At 45.2% G+C, this 26,582-nt stretch overlaps 3 protein-coding genes across 4 annotated transcripts; 1 reads left to right on the plus strand and 2 right to left on the minus strand.

The window, feature by feature from the left end:
* Window positions 1-462: 462 nt before the first annotated feature.
* Window positions 463-6,847, minus strand: LOC130117268 (mannose-P-dolichol utilization defect 1 protein-like). The gene is made up of 7 exons (XM_056285468.1): window positions 6,653-6,847; window positions 6,294-6,359; window positions 4,849-4,981; window positions 4,288-4,373; window positions 2,551-2,666; window positions 944-1,054; window positions 463-676 (listed from the first exon to the last, which is right to left on the minus strand). The coding sequence occupies exons 1-7, from the start codon at window positions 6,762-6,764 to the stop codon at window positions 542-544; spliced, it is 759 nt and encodes a 252-aa protein (XP_056141443.1). The 5' UTR covers window positions 6,765-6,847; the 3' UTR covers window positions 463-541.
* A 3,487-nt stretch (window positions 6,848-10,334) lies between these two features.
* On the plus strand, window positions 10,335-12,936 carry tm4sf21a (transmembrane 4 L six family member 21a). Its single transcript, XM_056284696.1, has 5 exons — window positions 10,335-10,741; window positions 10,950-11,015; window positions 11,635-11,768; window positions 12,241-12,427; window positions 12,615-12,936. Exons 1-5 carry the CDS (start codon window positions 10,565-10,567, stop codon window positions 12,621-12,623), a joined length of 573 nt encoding a protein of 190 aa, XP_056140671.1. The 5' UTR covers window positions 10,335-10,564; the 3' UTR covers window positions 12,624-12,936.
* An 82-nt stretch (window positions 12,937-13,018) lies between these two features.
* On the minus strand, window positions 13,019-25,735 carry slc25a15b (solute carrier family 25 member 15b). Of its 2 annotated transcripts, none has more exons than XM_056284694.1 (7): window positions 25,660-25,735; window positions 23,121-23,229; window positions 19,657-19,915; window positions 19,416-19,553; window positions 17,598-17,773; window positions 14,840-14,998; window positions 13,019-14,632 (listed from the first exon to the last, which is right to left on the minus strand). In XM_056284694.1, the coding sequence occupies exons 2-7, from the start codon at window positions 23,173-23,175 to the stop codon at window positions 14,511-14,513; spliced, it is 909 nt and encodes a 302-aa protein (XP_056140669.1). In that variant the 5' UTR covers window positions 23,176-23,229; window positions 25,660-25,735; the 3' UTR covers window positions 13,019-14,510. The 2 variants fall into 2 exon arrangements, with proteins under 2 accessions (XP_056140669.1, XP_056140670.1); XM_056284695.1 differs by having other exon boundaries at window positions 25,647-25,697.
* Window positions 25,736-26,582: the final 847 nt, after the last annotated feature.

Genomic DNA, 26,582 nt, shown 5'->3' on the forward strand with positions numbered 1-26,582 from the left:
AGGTGACATGCTGGCATTGGCAAACTAAACTTACTGGGCAGACTCGTGAGAAGCTGAGTCGAGATGTTCTACTATAACACTGTCACCTCCATCGCTGTCCTCTACATCTCCACCCCTTTATAGCCTTCATACATGGACACCTCCATCACTGTCCTCTGCATCTACACCCCCTTATATCCTTAATACATGGACACCTCCATCACTGTCCTCTACATCTACAGCCCTTTATATCCTTTATACATGGACACCTCCATCACTGTCCTCTACAGCTACACCTCTTTGTGTCCTTTATCTTTTTTTTTTTGCTAACCTCATGACAACAGCAGTTGTGCATACTGATATTGTATATCAAATTTAAACGACATTCAACATGACTGAATATATTTAGGGTTTCTTTTGACCTAAAGAAATGCATAAATAAAGTAATGCATAAAAAAATGGATAATGAAAGTTCAGTTGCGCAACTACATTTTTATTTTTCAATTTGCTTTGATACTTGAAGTAAGTTAACTGTACTATGTCCTTCCATACTAGTCTACCACTAGTCCTGCTTGTCTCTGGTAGTGCTGCTGGTGCTGCTGCTGGTGTTTCTGTACCACAGGACTTGGGCCAGCTGGACACAGCTGACAAAGGCAGACAGCATGTGGACCATAGTATAGAGCGACAGTCCTGTCTCCTAGAAAAGCAGCATGAAAAGTGAGGAAAAAATGTTAGTCAGGGGATATAAACGGGATAAATCTCAGACAGAATGTGTGTATTTTTAATTGTGTCCCATCCACTGTTCTCCAGGCTGTAGCTTAATTCTTTGAGTTTACTATTATTTCGTCTTGCGGGCCCAGAAGAGGAAATTAAAAAGCTGCGCTACATATAAGATATTAAACTTTTGCAGAATAGTTCCATGGGTACAAGTATGTGTGTGTGGGTAAAATTCCAAGTTCCGTACCTGTACCGAGACAAACGTGAGAGCCCAGGAGCCAAGCCACACCAGAAACACAGAGAGACTGGAGAGCTGGCCCTTGTGACCAATGGAGTAGGTCGTACGAGCCTGGATCACCTGGAAATACATCATAGTAATAAATACAAACAAATCATAGTAATAAATACAAACAAATTATAGTAATAAATACAAACAAATTATAGTAATAAATACGAACAAATCATATTCATAAATACAAATAAATCACAGTAAATAGATATAAATAAATAAATAATAAATAAATGAAACAAACAAACAAACAAAACAATAAATAAATAATAAATCACAGTAAATAGATATAAATAATAAATAAATAAAATTGTAAATAAATAATAAATCACAGTAAATAGATATAGATAAATAACAAATAAATAATAAATGAAATAAATAAATAATAAATAAATAAATAATAAATCACAGTAAATAGAAATAAATCACACTAGGGGACAAAAAGAAATCCCTACCATAAAGTAACACCTGGCAGTTGATATTACAAACATTTTACCAAAAATCTATTGAAATACATGCAACTAAATAATTACTATCATGTATAGAGAACTTTACATTAACTGACTACAACAAACCATTTAATCCCATAAGCCCACAAGTAACAATTACGTTTTGATTCGGCTAAAATTAGATTATATGGTATTTTTACTAGTTAAAGGTTTTTTTATTTCTTATAAAAATCTATTTCCCATAGCCAGTTTTGTATATTTTATAGGATATCCTTTTATACTGGACATGTTTACTTTGAATTTTCCATCCATCCATCCATCCATTATCTGAACCGCTTATCCTGATCACAGGGTCGCGGGGAAGCTGCAGCGTATCCCAGCAGTCATTGGGTGGCAGGCGGGGAGACACCCTGGACAGGCCGCCAGGCCATCACAGGGCACACACACACACACACACACACACACACACACACACACACACACACACACACACACACACACACACACACACACACACACTCATACCTAGGGACAATTTAGTATGGCCGAGTCACCTGACCTACATGTCTTTGGACTGTGGGAGGAAACCGGAGCCCCCGGAGGAAACCCACACAGACATGGGGAGAACATGCAAACTCCACACAGAGGATCACCCGGGACGACCCCCAAGGTTGGACTACCCTGGGGCTCGAACCCAGGACCTTCTTGCTGTGAGGCGACTGTGCTAACCACTGCGCCCTACTTTGAATTTTGAAATTCTAAATTTGAAAAAATAAATCACAGTGCATCAAAGGAGGCAGAACAGAAGCTAGTAAAACAAGGTCATTAAGTATGTCTAGTGCTAACTGACTTAAGATATCTGGAATTAATATTTTGGTCATAAGTGAATATTGATAGAGTCACAATTTTGACCAGTCATCATATCTTTGAATAGTTATATACAGTCAAAATGTATAGTTTATTCAAAGTATAATCATAATGTATGTATATACAGTCATAGTACAGTCAGAATACAGTAGTTAAAATGTGCGTATAATATAGTCAATACAGTATCATATATATATAAAATAAGTGTAGGTCATTTCACATGCACATTGGTAATCACTGAGTTGCTACCTTGCTTGCGATCACAAGTGCCATGCTGAAAGCCTCCATTTTTGAATTGGCTGCTGTCCATCCATAGGAGCACAGGAGGAACATTACACCACTGTAGGTCAAGAGGAGCAACAGACCTGGAAAAGAAGCACTGAACTATAGAAACCCTAATACAGAGGAACTGAAGACAACCTCCCACTCTTGTGTCACATGTGAATTGTTTTTATGAACGCCACTATAGCCTCAAAACCAAGAAGCTCACACTGGAGATGGTTCAAGATCGTTCATTAAGTGAACAGGTAATGCCAGACTGTTCTATTCTGTTCTGTTCACTAGTTAGCAGTGGCTGCATTGTTCACCGGTCATATGGACCCAAGCCACCTTTGGATTTTATAGCAATACAATTGTAATATTTATCTAAAAATACCCAACATGTCTTATCCTTATCTCATGTATTACTAATATGAACTAATATTAACACCGTTTATGGTTAGTAGTTATAATTTCAAACGGGTCATTTTGACCCAAACAGAACACAAGGGCTAAGAAGTTCTGGTAGCCATTTTTCCTGTGGGAATGTTTTACTCTACGACCACTAGGTGGCAACCTTTTTTTACTGGTCCCCCTATGCACGACTATAACACAGGGACCGTCCAATCAACACCCAGTACAACGAACACGAGGAATTACTGAAGAAATCCTGTAGTTTTGGTAATGGGTAACGATTTACACTACCTACATTACGCAATGCCTTCATTGCACGGCTGTAGACAGTGTGCAGATATGCCACAACTGATCCAGGATGAGTCCTGAGGGCTTTACTCATATGCCGTGACTCCACCTGGCAGGCTGATAAGTCTGGTGCTGGGCCTACTGACTGGTTTCCTGCCTCCACCTATGTCCTCTGTTGCTGTATGGCTTGACGATGACACCAGAGCACACCTGGACAGATGACACGTGGGCGTAACGCAGGAGTTACCGGCCTGCCAGGTGGAGTCACAACATGAGGTCGTACCAGAACGCGAGCTCTGGTGCACAGCAGCACGGCAGGAGGACTTATGACGTCATCCTGCAAGGTGCTGCAGGTGTGGACGTTGGGGTGAGAAGAACATTTGCAGTTAATTTATTCATTTAGCTGCTCTAACGCAGTGCTTATCACATGAAGTACTATTTCTCAGATGCTTTCGGTAGACTGCTGGTGATATTAGCAACTATTCTGCAGCTTTTTTTCCACTAGAAAAGCGTGCTCCCTGTTTTCCTTATATGACAAAGCAGGTAAAACAAGAGATTAAAGGTCCCAGACAGCATCCGGATGTGGGCCACTTCAGGCAATGATACGGCATTGATGGCCTTCTTCTGGCCCTAACAAAATGGATGTGAGCCTGAAGTGGCCCACATGTATAATAGCACATGTGGCCCAAATATGTCTGGATGTGACCCTGAAGTGGCCCGTGTGGTAAATGGTGAATATGACCCAAATATCACAAACCAAATACGGGCCACCTTTAGTAAATATGTGGCACATGTGGCATTGCTATGGCTTGGTTCTGGCCCAGATCTGGCAAACAGGAGCGGACCACTCAAGCGCCATCATTCCAAGCGGTATGTGGGCCGGATGAACGTGTCGGGTGTGGGCTGGGTCTGGGCCACAGCAGTGCTGCTATCTGGGGTGGAGGTGAAACTGCATGGAACTGTTCCCTGACTACATGTAGACGGGAGGTGAAGGTGCTGGTTGCGAAGGTGTTCGGGGGCACTAACCTTGGAGGGTGTGTCCACGGTAATGGAGGATGAGGAAGCTGGTCAGGGCACTCTGCTTCAGCATGAACAGCCTGTCCCCCCACGCACTGCACAGCACGTGTCGGTCATGTGCAGAACATGTAAAGCACCAACTTAACACCAGTATGACACACAATTCCTGATGCGAACACAACTCGTCTGTAAGTCGGCTCGACTTTCACTCAAACCTAAGAGACCCCACCGGCACCAGGTGTCTGGAAACCCGAAACGGGCGTAGCTCATGTTCAAGGCTCAGCGTTTTCGGTTTTTATTTTTCAAAGCCATCCAGCATGCCGAATTTCGCCACAAGAGGACACTGCTACGTAACCTCACACGAACAGGAACAACTTTGCGACTCGTGGAAACATAAAATCCGGGTGAAAATCAGTTTAAAAATCTGGGTATTTTTTGGGGGAAAACCGAAAACGCTGAGCCTGGCTCATAGACTGCGTCTCCTACACCTTGCTCTTTAAATGGCATCTAGCTTTGAAATGTTTGGCTGGGAGTATCACGTAACATCGTTCACCTTGTCCCCGGCGATACCTGAGGGGGAAGCTGTTCACCACGCAGTAGACCACCGGAGCCGAGTGGGCGTAGAGCAGCAGCAGGACCGACGGCAGACTCAGGCCCTCTGCACGCCTGCAGCTCAGTATGCGATAGACCTGCGGCAGCTGAGCTGTGGGGACCAGACAGACAGCGGATGAGGCCGAGGCTCATCGAGAGGCGGTTAAAGGTGCCAGCAGGCTTCCACGGCTGGCCACCAAGATATCTGCAGGCCATTCAAAAGGACTCTGTATCGGAATATTCATCCATCCACCATTATCCAAACCGCTTATCCCTACCCAGGGTGGCGGGGATGCTGGAGCCTATCCCAGCAGTCACTGGGCGGCAGGCGGGGAGACACCCTGGACAGGCCGCCAGGCCGTCACACAGGGCCGACACACACACACACACCCAGGGACAATGTAGTACGGCCGAGTCACCTGACCTACAGGTCTTTGGCCTGTGGGAGGAAACCGGAGCCCCAGGAGGAAACCCACACAGACATGGGGAGAACATGCAAACTCCACACCGAGGACGACCCGGGACGACCCCTAAGGTTGGACTACCCCGGGGCTCGAACCCAGGACCTTCTTCTTGAGAGGCGACCGCGCTAACTATTGTGCCACCGTGCTATATATAATTATATAATATATATTGACTTTGTTAAAAGAAACACTCAACAGCAGGAAAAGTGCTCAACAAATAAGGAGCAAAATAATCCAGCGAGTCAAGGCGGGTACTGTCTCATAAAGAATTTACTTGAATCACTGGATGATATGATATATTATATATAATCTGACACGGTCACACAGTGGTCAGCGCGGTCGCCTCACAGCAAGAAGGTCCTGGGTTCGAGCCCCGGGGTAGTCCAACCTTAGGGGTCGTCCGGGGTCGTCCTCTGGGTGGAGTTTGCATGTTCTCACGTGTCTGTGTGGGTTTCCTCCCACAGTCCAAAGACATGTAGGTCAGGTGACTCGGCCATACTACATTGTCTCTAGGTGTGTGTGTGTGTGTGTGTGTGTGATGGCCTGGCGGTCTGTCCAGCAGCAGGATAAACGGTTTGGATAATGGATATATATATGTATATATGTATGTATATATATATATATATATATATATATATATATATATATATATATATATATATATATATATATATATATATATATATATACTTACTATATGAATATGAAGCGGGCTAATTAGCTACCAGATTATGTGAACAGGAAATCAGCAGCTACTTAAAATACTGTTTTATGGAGCACCAATGGAAGTATACAGACGTTGCTCGCCTCAGCGTTGTCCCCAGAAAACTACCCGCAGCTTCCCGCGGGGATCAGCGCAGCAAGGTGAGCAATAAACCGTCAAGTTAGCTGTGAGACTTCAGGTCATGCTATCGTGTAAGTAACCGCGGCCTCGGGTGGGTACTCGTGCGCGTGCCTTACCCATCATGGTGCCCAGCATGACCCACAGTCCCACAGAGCTGTTCAGCACGAGCATGAGGCAGGGCACTGCAACAGGGACCAGACAAGTCAGGACAGGATTCAGCAGGAGAACGAAAGGTTTGTGGTCACCACTAGTCTGGACCACACACACACACACACACACACACACACACACACACACACACACAACCGCAGCGAACTGAGAAAACAAGACCGACACGCATGCAACACTGCTCGCTAGTCTGTCCGGTGCGACTTCGTTGCGCCCCGACACGCAGGAGCTCCCCCGTCGGCGCCCGTGCACAGCTGCGGGAAGTGCGCCGACATCCGCTGCCCCGCGCAAACTGCGGGGTCCTCACCGTGCGCAAAGTTAAAGTGGACGAAGAAGTGGTCGTAGCACTTTTCCGGCATCACAAAAGTGAGGATGAAGTCTTTGAGCGGGCCCTGCACACCCATCTCCGACGCGGCCATCGTGAGTGATCGGCGGCTGCACGGACTGCTTCTCCTTCGACAGAAGGTGGTGGGGGTGGTGGTGGGGGTTGGGGGGGTGGGGGTGGTAGGAGGGTCCCCAAAATGATCACATCACAGTGGACTGGTTTCAACAGCGTCTGCATGTCGTGTTCAGGTTGCTGTTATCCGGCCCGACGCCCTCGCGCCGTGTGTGATGCCCACTGCAGAGGGGCTCGGACCTCGACCCGCTGAGCAGGACGTGTTGGGAAGTTTGATTTGTCAACCGCACGCCAGGACAGCGGTGGCATCAGGCCAGCCTCACGCTGAGCTACACAATATAACGGTTCAAATCTACAACCTGGAATCTAAAATGTAAAAGCATTTACAGGCCAGGGTTTTTACTTCAAATTAACAAAAGTCAAACCAACATTTAACAGTCCAGAGTACAGTATTTTATTTACTGTATCTGTTTCTACTCTCTCTAGACCTATTTACTGTACCTGTTTCTACTGTACCCGTTTCTACTGTATCTATATGTATTTACTGTATCTAGTTCTAAGGCATCTATATCTATTTACTGTATCTATTTCTACTGTATCCATATCTAGCTACTGTATCTAGTTCTACTGTATCTAGTATATCTATTTACTGTATCAATTTCTACTGTATCTATATCTATTTACTGTATCTAGTTCTAATGTATCTATATCTATTTACTGTATCTATTTCTACTGTATCTATATCTATTTACTGTATCTAGTTCCACTGTATCCATATCTATTTACTGTATCTATTTCTACTGTATCTATATCTATTTACTGTATCTAGTTCTACTGTATCCATATCTAGTTACTGTATCTAGTTCTACTGTATCTATATCTATTTACTGTATCTATTTCTACTGTATCCATATCTAGTTACTGTATCTAGTTCTACTGTATCTATATCTATTTACTATATCAATTTCTACTGTATCTATATCTATTTACTGTATCTAGTTCCAATGTATCTATATCTATTTACTGTATCTATTTCTACTGTATCTATATCTAGTTACTGTATCTAGTTCTACTGTATCTATATCTATTTACTGGGGTTGCAATAAACGTAACAATGAGAAAAATAAAAATGTAAAATAATGAAAAGTGGCAGATGACTAGTGCAGTGGCTGAGGTAAATATGGTTGAGTATAAATATATAAATATACTGCAAGTAATGCAGTACAAAGTGGGGAGGGTCTGTTTCAGTTGTATTAGTGTGGATCTGAGTCTTTAATCGTAAGCATTTGGCCAGTCCTCACTTCTTTAAGGGTCTGTTTAGGGTTGGGGTTAAGGGTCAAGGTTAGGATTAGGATTAGGTTAAGGTTGGGAATGAATGTAGTCAATGAGGGTCCTCACACGTAGAGAAACAAACGTGTGTGTGTGTGTGTGTGTTGTTGGCATACTTCAAATTACCTTCTAATGACACAATTTGCCTGTAAACAAGGGCAGCGCTCATCTGGGAGTGTAAACATCTAGTGTCATCTGTTGTTAATCACAAGCTCCACATAACAACCCAACAATGAAGGCTGTTGACAATTAGGGCCACTGCCAGGGACATCCCCATCTCCAGCTTCCTCGTTTTCTTCCCGGCAGTAGAACACGAGAACTATGCGGAGCGGAGGCGGTTCCTGGGGCTGAGGGGTCGGTCTGCAGAAGCTACCCAGCATGCGGTAGCAACACCAAGTCTATCGGTCCATCGTTTTATGCTCACTCACTCACTTCAGCATTCGGTTCCTCGTACCATAGAAACTTCAGAGGTATTCTATGAATGTTTAACCACCGGCGGTAAATGTTTTACAGCAAATGTCAGTGACTTTGTTCTTGCTCTACTTACAGCAGAGCTGCCGGTCTAAAGTCCAGCCGAGCTGCCCACAGAAACCACAAGGTAAACACGGCAGCCAGCAAGTTACAACACCCGTCGACCGATGACCTGCATGCTGCAGAGGCTGGGGCTCTTAACCGCTCTGTGATCCCCCCACCAGCCCATCTCACACCGGCACCGGCACCGGCACCGGCAGCACACAGACCACACAGACGAGTTAACCGGGGTTAAGGACCGGGGAGATGGGTTGTGTGTAGGGTTGTGTACTGGCGATACGATGCACATGACGACCCAGGCGTTACGACTCAATATATCGCGATGTGTTGCCATTTCATAGGCCTGTGTGCTTTGCGCTTACGCCACTTCCTGTCTCAGTTTACATTGGTTGATGCTAGAGCCAATGGGGTGTAGGCACGGAAGTAGACGTGATTGGTTGTTGGTTAGGGTTAGGGAACGCTTTTTGAATTTCCATCGTTAGCAACCGTTAACGTTAGCTGTCGTTACAGTACGATCTGGCAGTGTTAAGTTGTAAGCTAGCTAGCTAAATGTTTCAGCGCGCATCGTCTCTTTCAAGTCAGCGCGCTTCGAGGTTCCGCGCTGTCTATTGGCCGACGCAACAGCCAATCGCGGCTACTTCCGTGCCCACACCCCGCCGGCTCTGGCCCCAACCGTTTACGTTGCTGGGTTGGAGTGGAGGAGTCAAATGGCTGAAGATGGGTTACGACACTGTTATCTGGCGGTCGCGGGGTTACACACAACACAACATGTTTGTCACGAACCTTTACACGTGTTGCGCCCTGATGAAGGCTTTTTATTCAGCCAAGACGTGTCAGCATTGTAGAACCTGATAATGTAATAAATCCCCCGATAATGTAATAACCCCCGATAATGTAATAACCCCGATAATGTAATAAAAATGCACTTGAAGCCATTGAAAATGCAATAAAACCTGATAATGTAATAACTTCCTGATAATGTAATAAAATGATCCAACTGAGAAAAAGCACGTGTGGAAGTAGCTTGGAGGTAGCTTTGAGGAAGAGTAGAGCATTCATGCACGTCCAACTTTGACCTGTCGGTGGCGCTAGACCTCTCGAGCTTGCGTTGCTTAAACAGTATCGCCACTTGAATCCATTTATGGGTGGTCTGCTGTTAAATTATTACAATATTGGGGAATTATTACATTATCAGGACCAGGGAAATGAAGGCTAACCTGATAATGTAATAACGTCCCGTTAATGTAACACATTATTACATTATTGGTAAAAAGTTTATTACATTATTGGGAAATGCACTTTATTACATTATCAGGAAGTTATTACATTATCAGGCTTTATTGCATTTTCAGTGGACTCAAGAGCAGATTTTTATTACATTATCGGGGTTATTACATTATTGGGAATTTATTACATTATCAGGTTCTACAGAAACATGTTCCAGTATGAATTAGCTGGGAAGTTAAGGTTTATTTTATTTTATGATACCGGAGGAGTTGCCTTAGTGTTTGTCCTGCTGAAGACCTGCTTATACACACACACACACACACACACACACACACACACACATTTCAGAGTAATGGTGGGAACACTTGGTTGTTTTGTTGAAGGTCTCCTCGGTATGGTGACGTTAAGGAACACCAGGCTCATAGGATGTGAATAAGACTGCAGCCTCCGCCCAGCATAAAAGGCTGATCACTCTCAGATAGCACCGCGTGAGCCGTATTAACTTCTGCAGCGCTTCACAGACTCTGTTTGTCCTTTCGTCACACACCTCCCACACAAAACCTCCACCCTTCCTGTAGGGAGCGTCAGTCCTCGGTCTGTCAGCGCGCACACACACAGAGGAGCACTGCTGTTGCTCGAGATCTCGTTCCTCTTTTCAGCACCGGGACTCTCGGCTGGGAGCAGGCCGCACAAGTGAGCTTTTCGAGCAGGCCGTCGAGCGTCGGCCGTGGGAACATGTGTACGGGGAAGTGTTCCCGCTGCATCGGGGGGGCTCTGTTCCCCCTAGCAGTCACCTCCATCATCTGTAACATCCTGCTGTTCTTCCCCGGCTGGGACACCAAGTACGCGAGAGACGAGCACATCACCGAAGAGGTCAAATACATGGGAGGACTTGTTGGAGGGGGTCTCATGGTGAGTTTTCTCTCCTCCAGTCTGCTCCCTGACAGGTAAGCTGTCTGACCGCCGTGCCGGTCTTCCCTGACCGGAGCATCTGCCAGGGAGAAGAAACACGTTGGTAGAAGACGTGCGAGGAAACGTCTCAGACAAATGTTTTTGCAGCTGTCCTCAACACCAGCAGCAGGTCTTCTACACACTGTCTGTCTCGTTCACTGCCTTCAAGGTGCTGGTGCCCGCCCTTCACATCCACCTGACTGGGAAGCGGGGATGCTGTGGAAACCGCTGTGGGGTGAGTCTGGCAAGAGATGGAGATTCAAAATACTTTGAAGCACAACTTCTCAAACGTGTGTAATGGGGGCTGGTGACACTTTCCACGGGAATGACCTACAGCGGGACAGTGCCACACAAACCGGTGCTTTTTAACCATAACGCAGCACACCACACAACCAAAACACAAACCACCGAGTCTGCACCACAAAGCACTTACTGCTTTTTTTAATATTCAGAATAATCAGTCACGTAGGTCTCCCCCTGGGGTGTGTAGGCTATAAAGACAGGAAGTTCAACATGGTGGATAGGGAAGGAAATCTGATTAAGAAGCGCTGCTGTGTGTTGTCAAGAAGTGCTGACCGCTCAACGGAAAAACACACGAGTGATGCTCTGCAGCTCAGCTGTGACACATTTTTATTAAGTTATTGTACTATGACTCATCTTGATAAGCCACATACACAGAACCCCGCCCATCCGATGACTAATTTTGTAGTTTAGCGGAAAGTAAAAAAAAAAAGTGCTACAATGTGTGAAAAGAAAACGCTTAATGTCATTACCGCCTCATGCAGACACAGTATATTTCTGTGGCAACATCAATAATATTTGCTCTTTGGTTAAAATGGATTTTGCTTCTGCAGATGTTCCTGTCCATTGCATTCGCTGCAGTTGGTGTGGCTGGCGCCCTCTACAGCTTTGCGGTGGCAGTGCTTGGTCTACAGAATGGGCCACTATGCAAAGTTGTGGCAATCTGGATGACGCCTTTTAAAGACAGGTGACAAAAGATGATCACTTACTACATTTACTTAACACACGAGTTGTGGGACGCACACATACCCACAGCATGCAGCATGGTGGCGCAGTGGTTAGCGCGGTCGCCTCACAGCAAGAAGGCCCCGGGTTCGAGCCCCGGGGTAGTCCAACCTCGGGGGTCGTCCCGGGTCGTCCTCTGTGTGGAGTTCGCATGTTCTCCCCGTGTCTGCATGGGTTTCCTCCGGGGGCTCCGGTTTCCTCCCACAGTCCAAAGACATGTAGGCCAGGTGAATTGGTGGTACTAAAATGGTCCCTAGGTGTGAATGTGTGTGTCTGCCCTGTGATGGTCTGGCGGCCTTTCCAGGGTGTCTCCCCGCCTGCCGCCCAATGACTGCTCCAGCACTCCCGAGAGCAGGATAAGCGGTTTGGATAATGGATGGACGGACATGCCCACAGCAACCTCAGATGTCTATTGCACCTCTGTGTTTGTGCAGGAGTGAAAGTTACCTGACTGACCGAAGCTCGTGGAGCACATGCTGGGAACCCAAGAACGTGGTGGAATTCAACGTGGGCTTATTCTCAACCCTGCTGGTGGTGAGCGGCCTGCAGCTGGTGCTGTGTGGCATTCAGATGATCAACGGTCTGTTTGGATGCTTGTGTGGTACCTGCAACAGCAAAGGGGTAAGGACCGGCACGCAGCCACAGAAGTGGCAGGTTAAGTGGAAATCAGCAGAAATGAAAGCCATCAGCATAGTTGCATTTTCTAAAGCAAGCGTCCGAGTCCCAGATGTGCCTTATCAAAGTTGTGTAACGGCAGGCCCTTTATTGAGGTAACCCTACTTTTGTCTTTGGTGTTCTTAACCTACAGCCCCTGTGACCCGCTGTCATCCATGTTTGTCATTTACACTCCAAACAACACCCGTGGTCAGCGCCGACTCCTCAGCCGTCTGTAGGGGATTGAAGCGGCAGGCCCGAGAGGGGGCCTCATCCGGCGCACAACTCTGGATTTTGGAGGCTACCATCACCATGTCACCATGGATCTTTTTTTTCCTGTACTGATGCGACAGTTTTTTAAACATGCAATGAAAACAGTAGAAAGATGCTTCTTGTATATCCTGTCTGTAGGTCGTTTTTTAGCGTAGAAGTTTACAATTTGGGAAGTAACATGAAAAATAAACTTGAAGGAAAATAACTGCGGCTGACGTGGTTGCATGTCGCACATGTACAATAAAAACGAGGTGTCCACAGTGTCACTGGCTGTCTCACGCCGGCATGTATTATGTGACCATCATAAACCAGTCCAGGACATCATTAGCAACCGATGACGACTAAAGAGAGAAAAAAAAACACACATATGAAAGAGTTTCTCCTCAAACATCACATTTAATATAGACCAGCCAGCTGTAAATGTCATTTCTCCACCTGTCCACATGGTCTTCATAAGATATCCAACACATCACTAACAGGATATTAAGACGGGAGCCGGTGCCGATGGAGCCACGCCTGCTAACTGTTGCTAGCTAACGCTGTGTGCACATCACAACTTCATCAGTGTGTTTTCTCTTGGTCCTACACACAACATGGCGCACACAACAAACAAGGCAAATGGAAAGGAAGTGTTAAGGTGGATAAGGTGGATTTTTTTAATAATAATCAGAGGATTGGAATAGTACATGTCAAAATGCTGACTTCTGGTATGTCGCCCGTGGTCTGGAATGCACACGAGAGGGGAATGATGTTATTTTGGGGTTAAACTTCCATTGACCACGAGTGCAACTCTCTTAACTTCATAACACGGTGATGGCGAAGGAACCTGAACTATCTCGTTCCCTCATTCCTGTGGCGTGTAACTCGTGTCGGCGTTGAAGGACTCCGAAGACGCATCTGCTGCTGAACTAACCAGGACCAGCCTCCAGTGCTCAGCAACGATATTCTCTGTATTCTGCTTTTTACGTCATCTCAGTTTAGGCTATCTAAAAACTGGACTCCAAACTGTGATTTGACTCAGTTTAGTCAGAGTCTTCTACCCGTATCGAGTAGAAGACCTGTCCTGAAACTGAGACGTGTGCTAAAAGGGAGCTAGGCAGCTCTGAGTTACCAATCTTGTAAATAATTTCATCATTTACAACATATCAACAACAACAATTTGGAAGAATGGGCCTTTTTATAATGGGTCTGAAATGAATGTGGCATTTAATAAGATTGTGTATGAGAGATGGTCACTAAGCTTTCAGAGTGGCACATTTGTGTTTTTATAACCAGCGTGTTGGCACCAGGTTTCTATATTTCATATCATATCCCAACATGACCTGAGGAAAGGGGATCATCTGTGCAGATTAAATTTAGCTGAGGTAGACAGAATCACAATAAACTGGAGTGTTAATAATTCTCAGGCTATTCAGATGCTGGTTAAAGGTTTCTCAACATTGTCCTGTAGATAAATCAGCGTCATCAGCGTAAACACGATCTCCTCCGAGATCAACTTGTTTTCCACACAGACAATGTACGCACAACTAATGAACAAATTTATGGTAAGATTCACAGATGGTAGCTCTCTCTAGCTAGAAGATAGTCTTGCAGGCTTAACAGAAATGGAGTGTAGCAGGTTCAAGTAGGTTAACCACGAGAACACACAAGGAACCACCACCCATGCAGAGCTTCTACACACAGGGCTAGGAAAAACCCCTCAGACTTCCATTGCTCGGATCAGTGCTCTCTATAAGGTTCAAGTAGTCGATGTTTCTGGGCCGAGGACTCGGACAGATTAGCTGTCAAACTGCTTCATCATGATCTTCCGGCTAGCTTCATAACCCAGGAACAGTGCACCGTTTGCAGGGAAGGTACGGACCATGGTGGGAGTGAGACCAGAGTAGAGCGCTCGCACACCTGTAGACAGGAAAGAAGACCAGGGGTGAGATGGTGAAAATACCAGTGTAGTCACATACATGCAGGTTTTAGTTCAGCTGGAGAACAAGTCCAGTATACTTCCCACTTACACAACTTGTTCATGTTGGGACTGTAAAACATAAACATCAGATCTGTTCCCTGCTGGGACTGTAAAACACACAAACACTAGACCTGTTCCCTGCCTACCTTCTGTGCGTGTGATGGCCATGAACGTTTTGAAGAATCCCGCCTGTTTACCCATCATAGACATGACCTGGATCCGAGACTTGACGCAGTCCATCGGGTAGACAACCAGCCACAGGCATGCTCCTCCAAAACCCCCACTGAACACAATCGGAGCAACACCTTAAACACAAATAATAGTACCCATAAGAAACACACACACACACAAAGAACACAGGAGGACTGGAATTTGTACGTTGATCAGATCAAGCAAAGCTGCAAATATCAAAAGCAGTACTCAGCTAGCTTCAGATAGCAGAGATACTTCCTTTAAATATGTACTTAAATGCAAACCAATTATACAGCACATGTGGTTAGTTTGCTGCAGCATCTGTGTAAATCTGTAGTCCACCGACTTTTAGTTTCTACCGCAGGTGTCGTACCAGTTTCCTGTTGGTTGGCAAGTGCTATTGACAGTGGCATATTTTTTGCAACACCTGCGAGATTTACAAACCCCAATTCCAATGAAGTTGGGACGCTGTGTGAAACGTGAATAAAAACAGAATACAATGATATGCAAATCCTTTTCGACCTATATTCAATTGAATACACTACAAAGACAAGATATTTAATGTTCAAACTGATAAACTTTATTGTTTTTTGCAAATATTCACTCATTTTGAATTTGATGCCTGCAACAAAAGACTGGGAAAGTTGAGGAATGCTCAAAAAACACCTGTTTGGAACATTCCACAGGTGAACAGGTTAACTGGAAACAGATGAGTGTCCTGATTGGGTATAAAAGGAGCATCCTCGAAAGGCTCAGTCGTTCACAAGCAAGGATGGGGCGAGGGTCACCACTTTGTGAACAACTGCGTGAGCAACTAGTCCAACAGTTTAAGAACAACGTTTCTCAACGTACAACTGCAAGGAATTTAGGGATTTCATCATCTACAGTCCATAATATCATCACAAGATTCAGAGAATCCAGAGAAATCTCTGCATGTAAGTGGCAAGGCCGTAAAACCAACACTGAATGCCCGTGACCTTTGACCCCTCAGGCGGCACTGCATTAAAAACCGACATCATTGTGTAAAGGATATTACCACGTGGGCTCAGGAGCACTTGGGAAAACCATCGTCAGTTAACACAGTTCGTCGCTACATCTACAAGTGCAAGTTAAAACTCTACCATGCAAAGCCAAAGCCAGATATCAACACCACCCAGAAACGCCGCCCGCCGGCTTCTCTGGGCCCGAGCTCATCTGAGATGGACTGAGGCAAAGTGGACAAGTGTGCTGCGGTCTGACGAGTCCACATTTCACATTGTTTTTGGAAATCATGGACGTCGTGTCCTCCGGTCTAAAGAGGAAAAGGACCATCCAGATTGTTATCAGCGCAAAGTCCAAAAGCCAGCATCTGTGATGGTATGGGGGGGGTGTTAGTGCCCATGGCATCATGGGTAACTTGCACATCTTTGAAGGCACCATTAATGCTGGAAGGTGCATACAGGTTTTGGAGCAACATATGCTGCCATCCAAGCGACGTCTTTTTCAGGGACGTCCCTGCTTATTTCAGCAAGACAATGCCAAGCCACATCCTGCACGTGTTACAACAGCGGGGCTTTGTAGTAAAAGAGTGCGGGTACTGGACTGGCCTGCCTGCAGTCCAGACCTGTCTTCCTTTGAAAATGTGTGGCGCATTATGAAGCGCAAAATACGACAATGGAGACCCCGGACTGTTGAGCAACTGAAGTAGTACATCAAGCAAGAATGGGAAAGAATTCCACCTACAAAGCTTCAACAATTCGTGTCCTCAGTTCCCAAACGCTTATTGAGTGTTGTTAAAAGGAAAGGTGGTGTAACACAGAGGTGAACATGCCCCTGTCCCTGCTTCTTTGGAACGTCTTGCAGGCATCAAATTCAAAATGAGGGAATAGTTTCAAAAAACAAAGTTTATCAGTTTGAACATTAAATATCTTGTCTTTGTAGTGTATTCAATTGAATATAGGTCGAAAAGGATTTGCAAATCATTGTGTTGTTTTTATTTACGTTTTACACAACGTCCCAACTTCATTGGAATTGGGGTTTGTACATCCATCCATCCATTATCTGAACCGCTTATCCTGCTCTCAGGGCCGCGGGGATGCTGCAGCCTATCCCAGCAGTCATTGGGCGGCAGGTGGGGAGACACCCTGGACAGGCCACCAGGCCATCACACACACATTCACACCTAGGGACAATTTAGCACGGCTGATTCCCCTGACCTACATGTGGGGGGAAACTGGAGCACCCGCAGGAAACCCACGCAGACATGGGGAGAACATGCAAACTCGACACAGAGGACGACCCGGGACGACCCAAAAAGGTTGGACTACCCCGAGGCTTGAACCCAGGACCTTCATGCTGTGAAGCGACTGCGCTAACCACTGCACCACCGTGCCGCCGGCCTGCAAGATTTACCATGGATAAATGTCAACGACATGCACAGAACTGTCGACAACCTCTCACCTGCACCTACCAGCAAACGGGTGTCCGTCCAGCCGTCCATGGGCGTAACTTGATATGTACAACTTGAAACTTTTCACCCGTTTGCAGGTAGTTGCAGGTGAAAATATGCCAGTCAATAGCACACACCAACAAACAGGGAACTGGTATGACTGCTGCGATAGAAACCGGAAGTCAGCGGACTACAGTTATGCAGAGCCGAACTGAAACCCACAGCCATCAAAAGAAAAAGAGAGCTGCCACTCGTGGCAGGCAGGGGTAATATTTTGTAAGAACCTATGTCATTCTTGTCACATTTCATGTGATCGGCGAAGGCGGAGCGGCAGAGCTCATAGGCACCAAAGAAGCAGAAGTAACCCGGGACCTCTCTGGCTATGGTAGTGGTCAAACCCTGGAAAAAGCCCAGCGGTCCATCAGTCCTCATCACAGTCTTCACCACCGACCACACTGTGCTTCAGAAGCCGCAGAAGAAATCTCTGTTAGTCTGTACTTGTCACTTCACTGCAGACTAACAGAATCAGAGTCAAAAATGAAGTTTCTGAACTTGTTAACTGTGCACAAATACACAAAACACTAATCCATAACAAAGCATGTTTTACCCCACGTGACATGCATGCAGCTAAAGTGAACTAGATGAATCACAAAAACTACATCAAAATAAACATTTCTTGTTACAGGTCGCGAGCGTTGTGTAATTGTCAGCACATAGGTGACCTTAAAAAAGGCAATGTGTGTTTATATTTCAGTATTCCTGAAGCAAAATATGACTAGTCAATCTCAGCAGGGGTTATGGAACGGTCCCGATTAAAACAAAATTAACAACTCGAGGCCGCCCCACTCCACAGGCAGCTTCATTCAAAGAAGACGGTAGCTACGCTGGCTGAGCTGTTTTTTGTTGTTGTCTGACACCCACAACTCGGCTCACAATTGCCATTCACAACAAATTATGCAGTGATCACAGCAGCCAATATCTACGGAACGTAGTGCTGGGCAATAATTAATAATAATTCAATATTATCGTTTATCGTCTTTCAGTGGTATTGTATTGGGATGAAATTCAGATGTTGTTGTATTGTGATATGTAATTTTGTCTAAATTAGTGATGATGCATGGTGGATTGCTCCCTCCGGGTTGGGGATGAGTAAAGGAGTTCAAGTATTTCGGGGCCTTGTTCACGAGTGAGGGTAGGTTGGAGCGGGAGATTGACAGGTGGATTGGTGCAGCATCAGCAGTAATGCGGACGTTGTACTGGACCACTGTGGTGAAGGGGGAGCTGAGCCGGAAGGCAAAGCTCTCAATTTACCAGTCAGTCTTCCTTCCAACCCTCACCTATGGTCATGAGCTTTGGGTAGTGACCAAAAAGAGTGAGATCGCGGACACAAGTAGCTGAAATGAGTTTCCTCCGTAGGGTATCTGGGCTCAGCCTTAGATATAGGGTGAGGAACTCGGACATCCGGAGGGAGCTCGGAGTAGAGCCGCTGCTCCTTTGCATCAAAAGGGGCCAGTTGAGGTGGTCCTGGCATCTGATTAGGATGCCTACTAGGCGCCTTCCCTTTGGAGGTTTACAACTGGGAGGAGACCCCGGGGTAGACCCAGAACTCGCTGGAGGGACTACGTGTCCAATCTGGCCTGGGAACGCCTTGGGATCCCCCAGGAGGAGCTGGAGGGTGTTGCTGGGGAGAGGGACACCTGGAGCGCCCTACTTAGCTTGCTGCCACCGTGACCCGACCCCGGAGAAACGGCTGAAGATGACTGAATGAATGAGTGAATGAATGCACTGTGGAGAACGATATTCTGCTCCCATGTATGCCGAGTGTTTACTATGGTAAGTGACAATAAAGAACTAGGGACAAAAAGTTCTCACAAAAAGAGGTCTGAAAAATTCAAAGTCTTGAAAACCAGGCGTGGTTTGATATTATACTTTGCAAAATGACAGCGGATGGGACTCAAGTAGAACTACTCAGACCATGTTATGTTCACCCAGCCACCGTGAGGCACAGTGACTGGGTATTCACTGAGTACCGCAAGTCTGCAAAGATAAACCATCTCCATACATTTAATAGTGAACCATATTTACAAATACAAACCACCCACTTTTGGCTGTTGGCGATCTTGCCTGACGCCTCCATCTCATACATGGCTTGGAGACGGCACTTCACGAGCTCGGTAGGACACAGCACAAGGGAGGAGAAGATGGATGCCACCGAACCAGCACAGGCTTTTTGAAAGTCACTGTGACAGAGAAAACAACGCACATGGGAGTCTTAGAACATTTCTCCTAGGAGTAATTGGTAATTAGGCTTTGGACTGACAGGAGGAGCATTCCTCTCTGTACCTCAGCACAGCGTCGCCGTGTAGTCCTGCTGCAATGCGAATGACCTGCTGGCAGAAGCCATAACTCATGAAGAGCACCGAGTTCTCAGCAATGTTGGCCATCAGAGCAGGGGTGGTGCCTTGGTAGAGGCCCCGCAGACCCACTTGTTTATAAGTAGACAGTATGCAGTGGATAAAGCCTCGGTACAGGCCAGGAAAGGTCTGCATCTTGACTTTCGCAGTATCCAGAGGCTGCCCACTTAAGACACATGCAGTCCCTCCTAGGAGAAAAAAAAAACAAGGGGGGGGGTGTTTGAAAAACAGCCTCGATACACAGTAAGTTACTGGCAGCACAGTGGTCCAGTGGTTAGCACTGTTGCCTCACAGCAAGAAGGTCCTGGGTTCGAACCCCAGGCTGTCCCGGGTCCTTTCTGTATGGAGTTTGCATGTTCTCCCCGTGTCTGTGTGGGTTTCCTCCGGGTGCTCTGGTTTCCTCCCTCCATCAAAAAGACATGCATGTTAGAGTTAAGTTGCCCCTGAGCAAGACAATGGAAAGAAGAACTGGACTTGGTCCCCGGGCGCTGCAGGTGCTCACTGCTGCAGTACAATAGACTGGGTTACATGCAGAAAACACATTTCATTGTAAGCACAACCATATAATTCGTTGTAAGAACACGATGTAAAATAAAGTGGCTTTAAAAAATAATCAAGGGCATGATGGGGAAACAGCTGACCAAGAGGTGCATGATGACACAAGCACACTTACACACCCTGACATGACAGGGACGAGGATCACAGGGGGATCTGCAGGCGTCGTGCACCATGCAGCATTACAGTTAATGGAAGAAGAGACATGGGCCAGAAAAGAGACTGGAGTCAACCCAGTGTCCTCTCTCTCTCTCTTTCTTACACCGCCATGTTTAACTGGGACCTGCTAAACAACCCAGTGTCCTCTCTCTCTCTCTGTCTCTTATACCACCCTATTTAACTGGGACCTGCTAAACCACCGAGTCTCCTCTCTCTGTCTTATAGATGAGTTTTCCTGCCCTTACCCAGGGCACCGGGGTGGTTGCATTGTTCTTCCAGTCTAAACACCCTAGCTGGATGTAAACATGCAAGCCTAGATCTGCAATATCTTCAACAACATTAAACATTAAAAATGGACATCAGAAAATCAAAAAAGGTTCAGGGACACATCGTGTGGTGCGTGGCTGTACTAATACACGGAAACGCCTGAATGAGCGGTTGGCTAGAGAGTGTGTTGCCCATCGACCTGCCATATAAAGGCAATGTCCCTGCATTCCATTGTTTTCCTTCCACAGAAAACCAACAGCAGATGTCGAATCACGGATGTGGTTGAAGGCTTTGAATTTGAAGAAACCACCAGAAAACGTCTTTGTTCCCGTCACTTCATGGCCAAAAAGCCGACCAAAGAAACCCCTTTCTCTGAACTGTGGTAACTACTAGGTAGCTACTCCTTATACCGGAAAAGAAAAGCATAGGGCGGCCCGAAGGCGGAAATAGACTGGAAGTGCCGCGCAAACTTGTCTATACCACCCTGTTTAACTGGGACCTGGTTAAACAACCCAGTGTCCTCTGTCTCTCTTACACCACCTGTTTAACTGGGACCTGCTAAACAAGCCGATGCTGGACAACAATCTGCTGTTACCCAGCTTTCAGTTCCTGGAGCAGATTGAGAAAAGGAACAGTCTGATGAACAGAGCTCATGCTCATGCATTACGCTATCCAAACATGGTGAATGACATCAGTGATGACGTCACTTAGGCCTGCAGCTTCTTGCACTAGGTATGCACAGGCTGGATTTTTTTTGGGGGGGGGGTTCCCCCACTTTTTCTCCCCAATTGTACTTGGCCAATTTCCCCACTCTTCTGAGCCATCCCAGTTGCTGCTCCACCCCCTCTGCTGATCCGAGGATGGCTGCAGACTACCACATGCCTCCTCCAATACATGTGGAGTCGCCAGTCGCTTCTTTTCACCTGACAGTGAGGAGTTTCACCAAGGGGATGTAGCATGTGGGAGGATCCCACTATTCCCCCAGAGTTCCCCCTTCCCCCTGAACAGGTGCCCCGACCGACCAGAGGAGGCGCTAGTGCAGCAACCAGGACACATACCCACATCTGGCTTCTCACCCGCAGACACGGTCAATTGTGTCTGTAGGGACGTCTGACCAAGCCGGAGGTAACACGGGGATTCGAACCAGCGATCCCCGTGTTGGTAGGCAACAGAACAGACCGCCACGCCACCCAGACACCTTGCATAGGCTGGATCTTAAGTTAGATTGTAACGCCCACACTAAAGGTAACATTGTAACTAGTTGGTTTCAAAATTTTATTTTATTTTTTTGTCTGACACTTTAGATCTTTATCGAGTCGACCATAAATGGCTCCTCAGTGAAATCATTGTTGCTTGTTGTGATGATTTCATGTTTGGACCAACGACACACAATTGTTACAAAAAAGTAACAATTTACATAAAGTGCATGTAATAAGTGTTAGTTAATAGGCAAAAAGGCCCTTATAAGTCTGTGTAAAATGTTTATTAACATTATTATGTGTTAATAACACTATAATAGGCATTAGTTAATAGGTAATAAGGCCCTTATAAGTAATATATTTTACATTTTGTCGGGTATCAAAATTCTTTAAATACATTTCAATCATGAGGGTGTTTACATGCAATGTTTTTTTTCAAACATATATTTATTGATTTTCCACATATAATATACACAGAACTGAATCTTCCCCCAACTTGAATATGTGGCAGCATATAAAATAAAGATTAAAGAAAAACTAGATAATAATGAAGCTAAAAGGGACAAAACTTTACAATGAAAAAAGGAAATATATATATATATATATATATATATATATATATATATATGTATGAATAAAATAAATAAAGAGGTAGCCACCGACCTCCAGAATATTTGAATGTCCACACATTCCCACAACCCGTGATATAAAGTACCTTGATGAATACTGTATTTATAACATTGATCAGGAATATTAGCATCAAATGTATTGAATTTCACAGGGGTGATGTAAGTTCTCATTATCCAGTGATACTGCATTAATCTCAGTCGGGTACTTATGGTTTTTGTTTGTGCCTTTGAACATATCATATCATAGCCCAGTCGTCTTCCAAGATGTCCTCTCTTGTAAGTCTTGTGTCCTGTCTCTTACTCTCAGGGTTTCTTTGCAGTTTTCCATCATGACATAATTGAGAAACCCGCCCTTTTGCTGAAACTTTTGTTTTGTTTTGTGGAGAACATTGCCAGCGTGGACAATGGTGTTGCACTGCTGTGGGCTGGGGAAACGATGTTTTGTTTCATTTTATGTGTGTAAGTGCATGAAATGAAATGACAAATAAAGGGTTTCTGATTCTAAAACCCCCTCCAGACATAGATCACATGTAACATTTATAATGTTTGTTTTTGAAACTTTGTGACGGAACAAATGTAGTTACCAATGGCCCCAGCAGAAAGGTCAATTATGGCCTGGACCACTGGATGTGGTGCCATGGTGCCTGGGAGGTTACCAGTATGGGTCCTTCTTCAGTCCGCTAGCTACAGCTCCTGCAAGGTTTGCATATGACAGGTTTGTTACTGTACATCTCAGTTTAACAAGACAGGTGGTAAAGTGCTGTCTCCACCTTTTTGTTCTCCTGAGGGATGAGCCGATATCAAATCTACATGGTACCAGTACGTACACACAGTCCAGGGAAATGAAAGTACAGCTAGTAATAAAAATTAGTTACAAGTCATCCAATGTGTTGGTATAATAACTTCAAATTATGTTTTGAACAAAAGAACTAATTTTATTAATTTTTCAATCCCTCCGGACATCCATTTTCCCCTCATTTACCTACAAAATCCGATTAAGGAAATATTCTAAGTAAACAAATGTATTGCTTAAAGTTAACACAAAACTCAAACCCCTTCCAGAGACAAATACTTGCAGAACTTGTCCAGTTTCACCATGCTACAACAATTTAAAATAACATCTCACCATTATTTTCAGATGTATTCTACTAGGTATACAACACCACCAAAAAAGATTTGGTAAATTTTCAAATAAGTAAGTTTCCACATATCAGAACCTTTAACTTTGAGGTTCTCTTTAAAAGAACCTCTTGTATGCAAAATGAGAGCAAGTATTAAATGTCAAAAAGGTTTGTGCATATCAAATCTAGTATGACAGGTTCACACTGGCAAAATAATATCTTTGTAAATAAGAAGTGTGACAAGCTTACAGCAGGAAAGAAATGAGATAGTGGGTCTTCACTTCACAGTATTCAAACTGTCAAGTTTCTGTCAAAACTGAAGATTAAAACCATACGAAGTGGTGATTTTACATCTTCCCAAATACTCTGCAAAGTCGTTGATGCCAACACGTGAGAGTATTGTTTTATTTAGTTCTGAGTTTTGAAAAGGGCAACAAGTATCGAAGGCCAACGTGTAACTTAAGTATATTTGACCAAATATTACATTTACAAGATCAGTGTTCCCAGCCATGCACCAAGGAAGACCATGTGTCGGTGGGTTTTCATTCCAGCCCAACACTACACTGACTGGTTTCACCAAGTAGTCCCTGTCTGCTTGACTGGCTGGTCAGCTGGTGACTGGGCAGCGCTGGTGAATGGGGGAGCACCTAGCTGCAGCCTGCAGAATGGGCCGGGGTTCAACGTCGAACGTTTAATCCCACCCAGAGACCCACCCATCCAGAACCCAAAACCTAACCTCAACCCTTTTTAACGACGTCCAACTCAATGAAATCAACGTTCAGCCCTGTAGAACCTGATAATGTAATAAATTCCCAATAATGTAATAACCCCGATAATGTAATAAAAATCTGCTCTTGAGTCCATTGAAAATGCAATAAAACCTGATAATGTAATAACTTCCTGATAATGTAATAAAGTGCATTTCCCAATAATGTAATAAACTTTTTACCAATAATATAATAATGTGTTACATTAACGGGACGCTATTACATTATCAGGTTAGCCTTCATTTCTCTGGTCCTGATAATGTAATAATTCCCCAATATTGTAATAATTTAACAGCAGACCACCCATAAATGGATTCAAGTGGTGATACTGTTTAAGCAACGCAAGCTCGAGAGGTCTAGCGCCACCGACAGGTCAAAGTTGGACGTGCATGAATGCTCTACTCTTCCTCAAAGCTACCTCCAAGCTACTTCCACACATGCTTTTTCTCAGTTGGATCATTTTATTACATTATCAGGAAGTTATTACATTATCAGGTTTTATTGCATTTTCAATGGCCTCAAGCGCATTTTTATTACATTATCAGGGTTATTACATTATCAGGTTCTACAAGCCCCGCCCAAAACGACGTGTAACTCCGCCCAAATTCCACGGTTAAACCAGTCAAATCAGACGGTGGCTGGGATTCAACGTCCGCCCCGACCTGCAGGCTGCAGCCAGGTGTACTCGGGTCAACACGTTTTGAACCAAGCCATTAGAAGGTGACAAAAGCTTTCTCTTCGAAAAAATACCAAAAATAAACAAAAACCAACGATACGAGTGACTGACTTGTTTGTAGGCAACAGACGCGGTACTGTAAGCTTGTTAGCATGGAGAAGCAGCCTAACCTAGAAACTCCCCAGAACGCACTTGACTAGTCCACATTGTAAAAGGACAAATGACACAGAACCAAGACTCTATTCTCCAGCTGAGTGACATTAAGCATCATAGTACAATTCTATTTTAAGTGAATGTGGATTAACTGGTCTGAACGTCAGGGTGATGCTATTCTAACGACAAACCGAATGAAAGCAGTGTTGTGAGGCAGCAGCAGAGCGTCACGTCAGACGTGAGGCTAGCTAGCTAGCTAGCTCGAGGGGCCAGTTGCTCCGCTAATGTTCACCCACCGGAAGCTCAACTGGCCCGGCTGTTATCCCGTTCAAGCGACCGCAGCCACAAAAAGTGGCGTGAACATGCCAAAGTTCTCCCAGTGCGCGGAATTACCTGCAGTATTTACCTGTAAGTGAACAGCAGGCGCCATCCCTCCGAGCCGGGCTCACGGTGTGCGCTAGCGCCGGCAGCAGGCGGGTCCGTGGCATGACAGCGGCGCAAGTTACCGCGAGCACGACGCTCTCCAGCTTCCGGGCCGCTTTCCTCTCTTTTCAAAATACAAGCTTGACGACGCCTGCTGGTGACCATCGTTGCCCCCTGCCGGCCGTCATCCGGCACGACACACATGCAAAGCGCAACACGTTGCGGCATGTGCAGCAAGCCCCGGGGTGCAGCCCGGGTGATTAGGTACACAGTGGTGCATTTTTAACATTTCCACGGTGTATATTTGCAATGTGAGAGCAGAGAGCCACGCTGAAAACCACCCCGTCATGATCGCACTTAATGCATTTCTTACAACTGACTGAGAAAACACACCCCACTTAAGTCAAGTGGCCCATTATCACAAATTACAAATTTGCTTCAGTGGACTTTACAGCAACACAACATCCTGTCCTTAGACCCTCACATCGGATAAGGAAAAACTCCCTCAAAAAAAAACAATAAAAAATAATAATAAAAAAGAAAGAAAAGGAAAGTTCAGGGAGAGCAACAGAGGAGGGATCTCTCTCCCAAGACGGACTGACGTGCAATGGATGTTGTGTTTACACAATACAACATTCAAAGAGGATAACAGAATTATAATAATAATATTTATAATTATAATAAGAAGAAATAAAAGCCACTTTATTGTATCATTGTATTCTTACAACGAATTTGTTTTCTGCATGTAACCCATCCTATTGTATAGGAGCGGTGGGCAGCTGTAGCGCCTGGGGACCAACTCCGGTTCTTCTTCCCATTGCCTTGCTCAGGGGCAAAGCCAGGAGTATGAACCCCAACACACTTGTATTTTTGATGGTAGGAGGAAAGCAGAGCACCAGGAGGAAC

Source organism: Lampris incognitus, chromosome 8 (assembly GCF_029633865.1).
Source record: "Lampris incognitus isolate fLamInc1 chromosome 8, fLamInc1.hap2, whole genome shotgun sequence".
Lineage (NCBI taxonomy): Eukaryota > Metazoa > Chordata > Actinopteri > Lampriformes > Lampridae > Lampris > Lampris incognitus.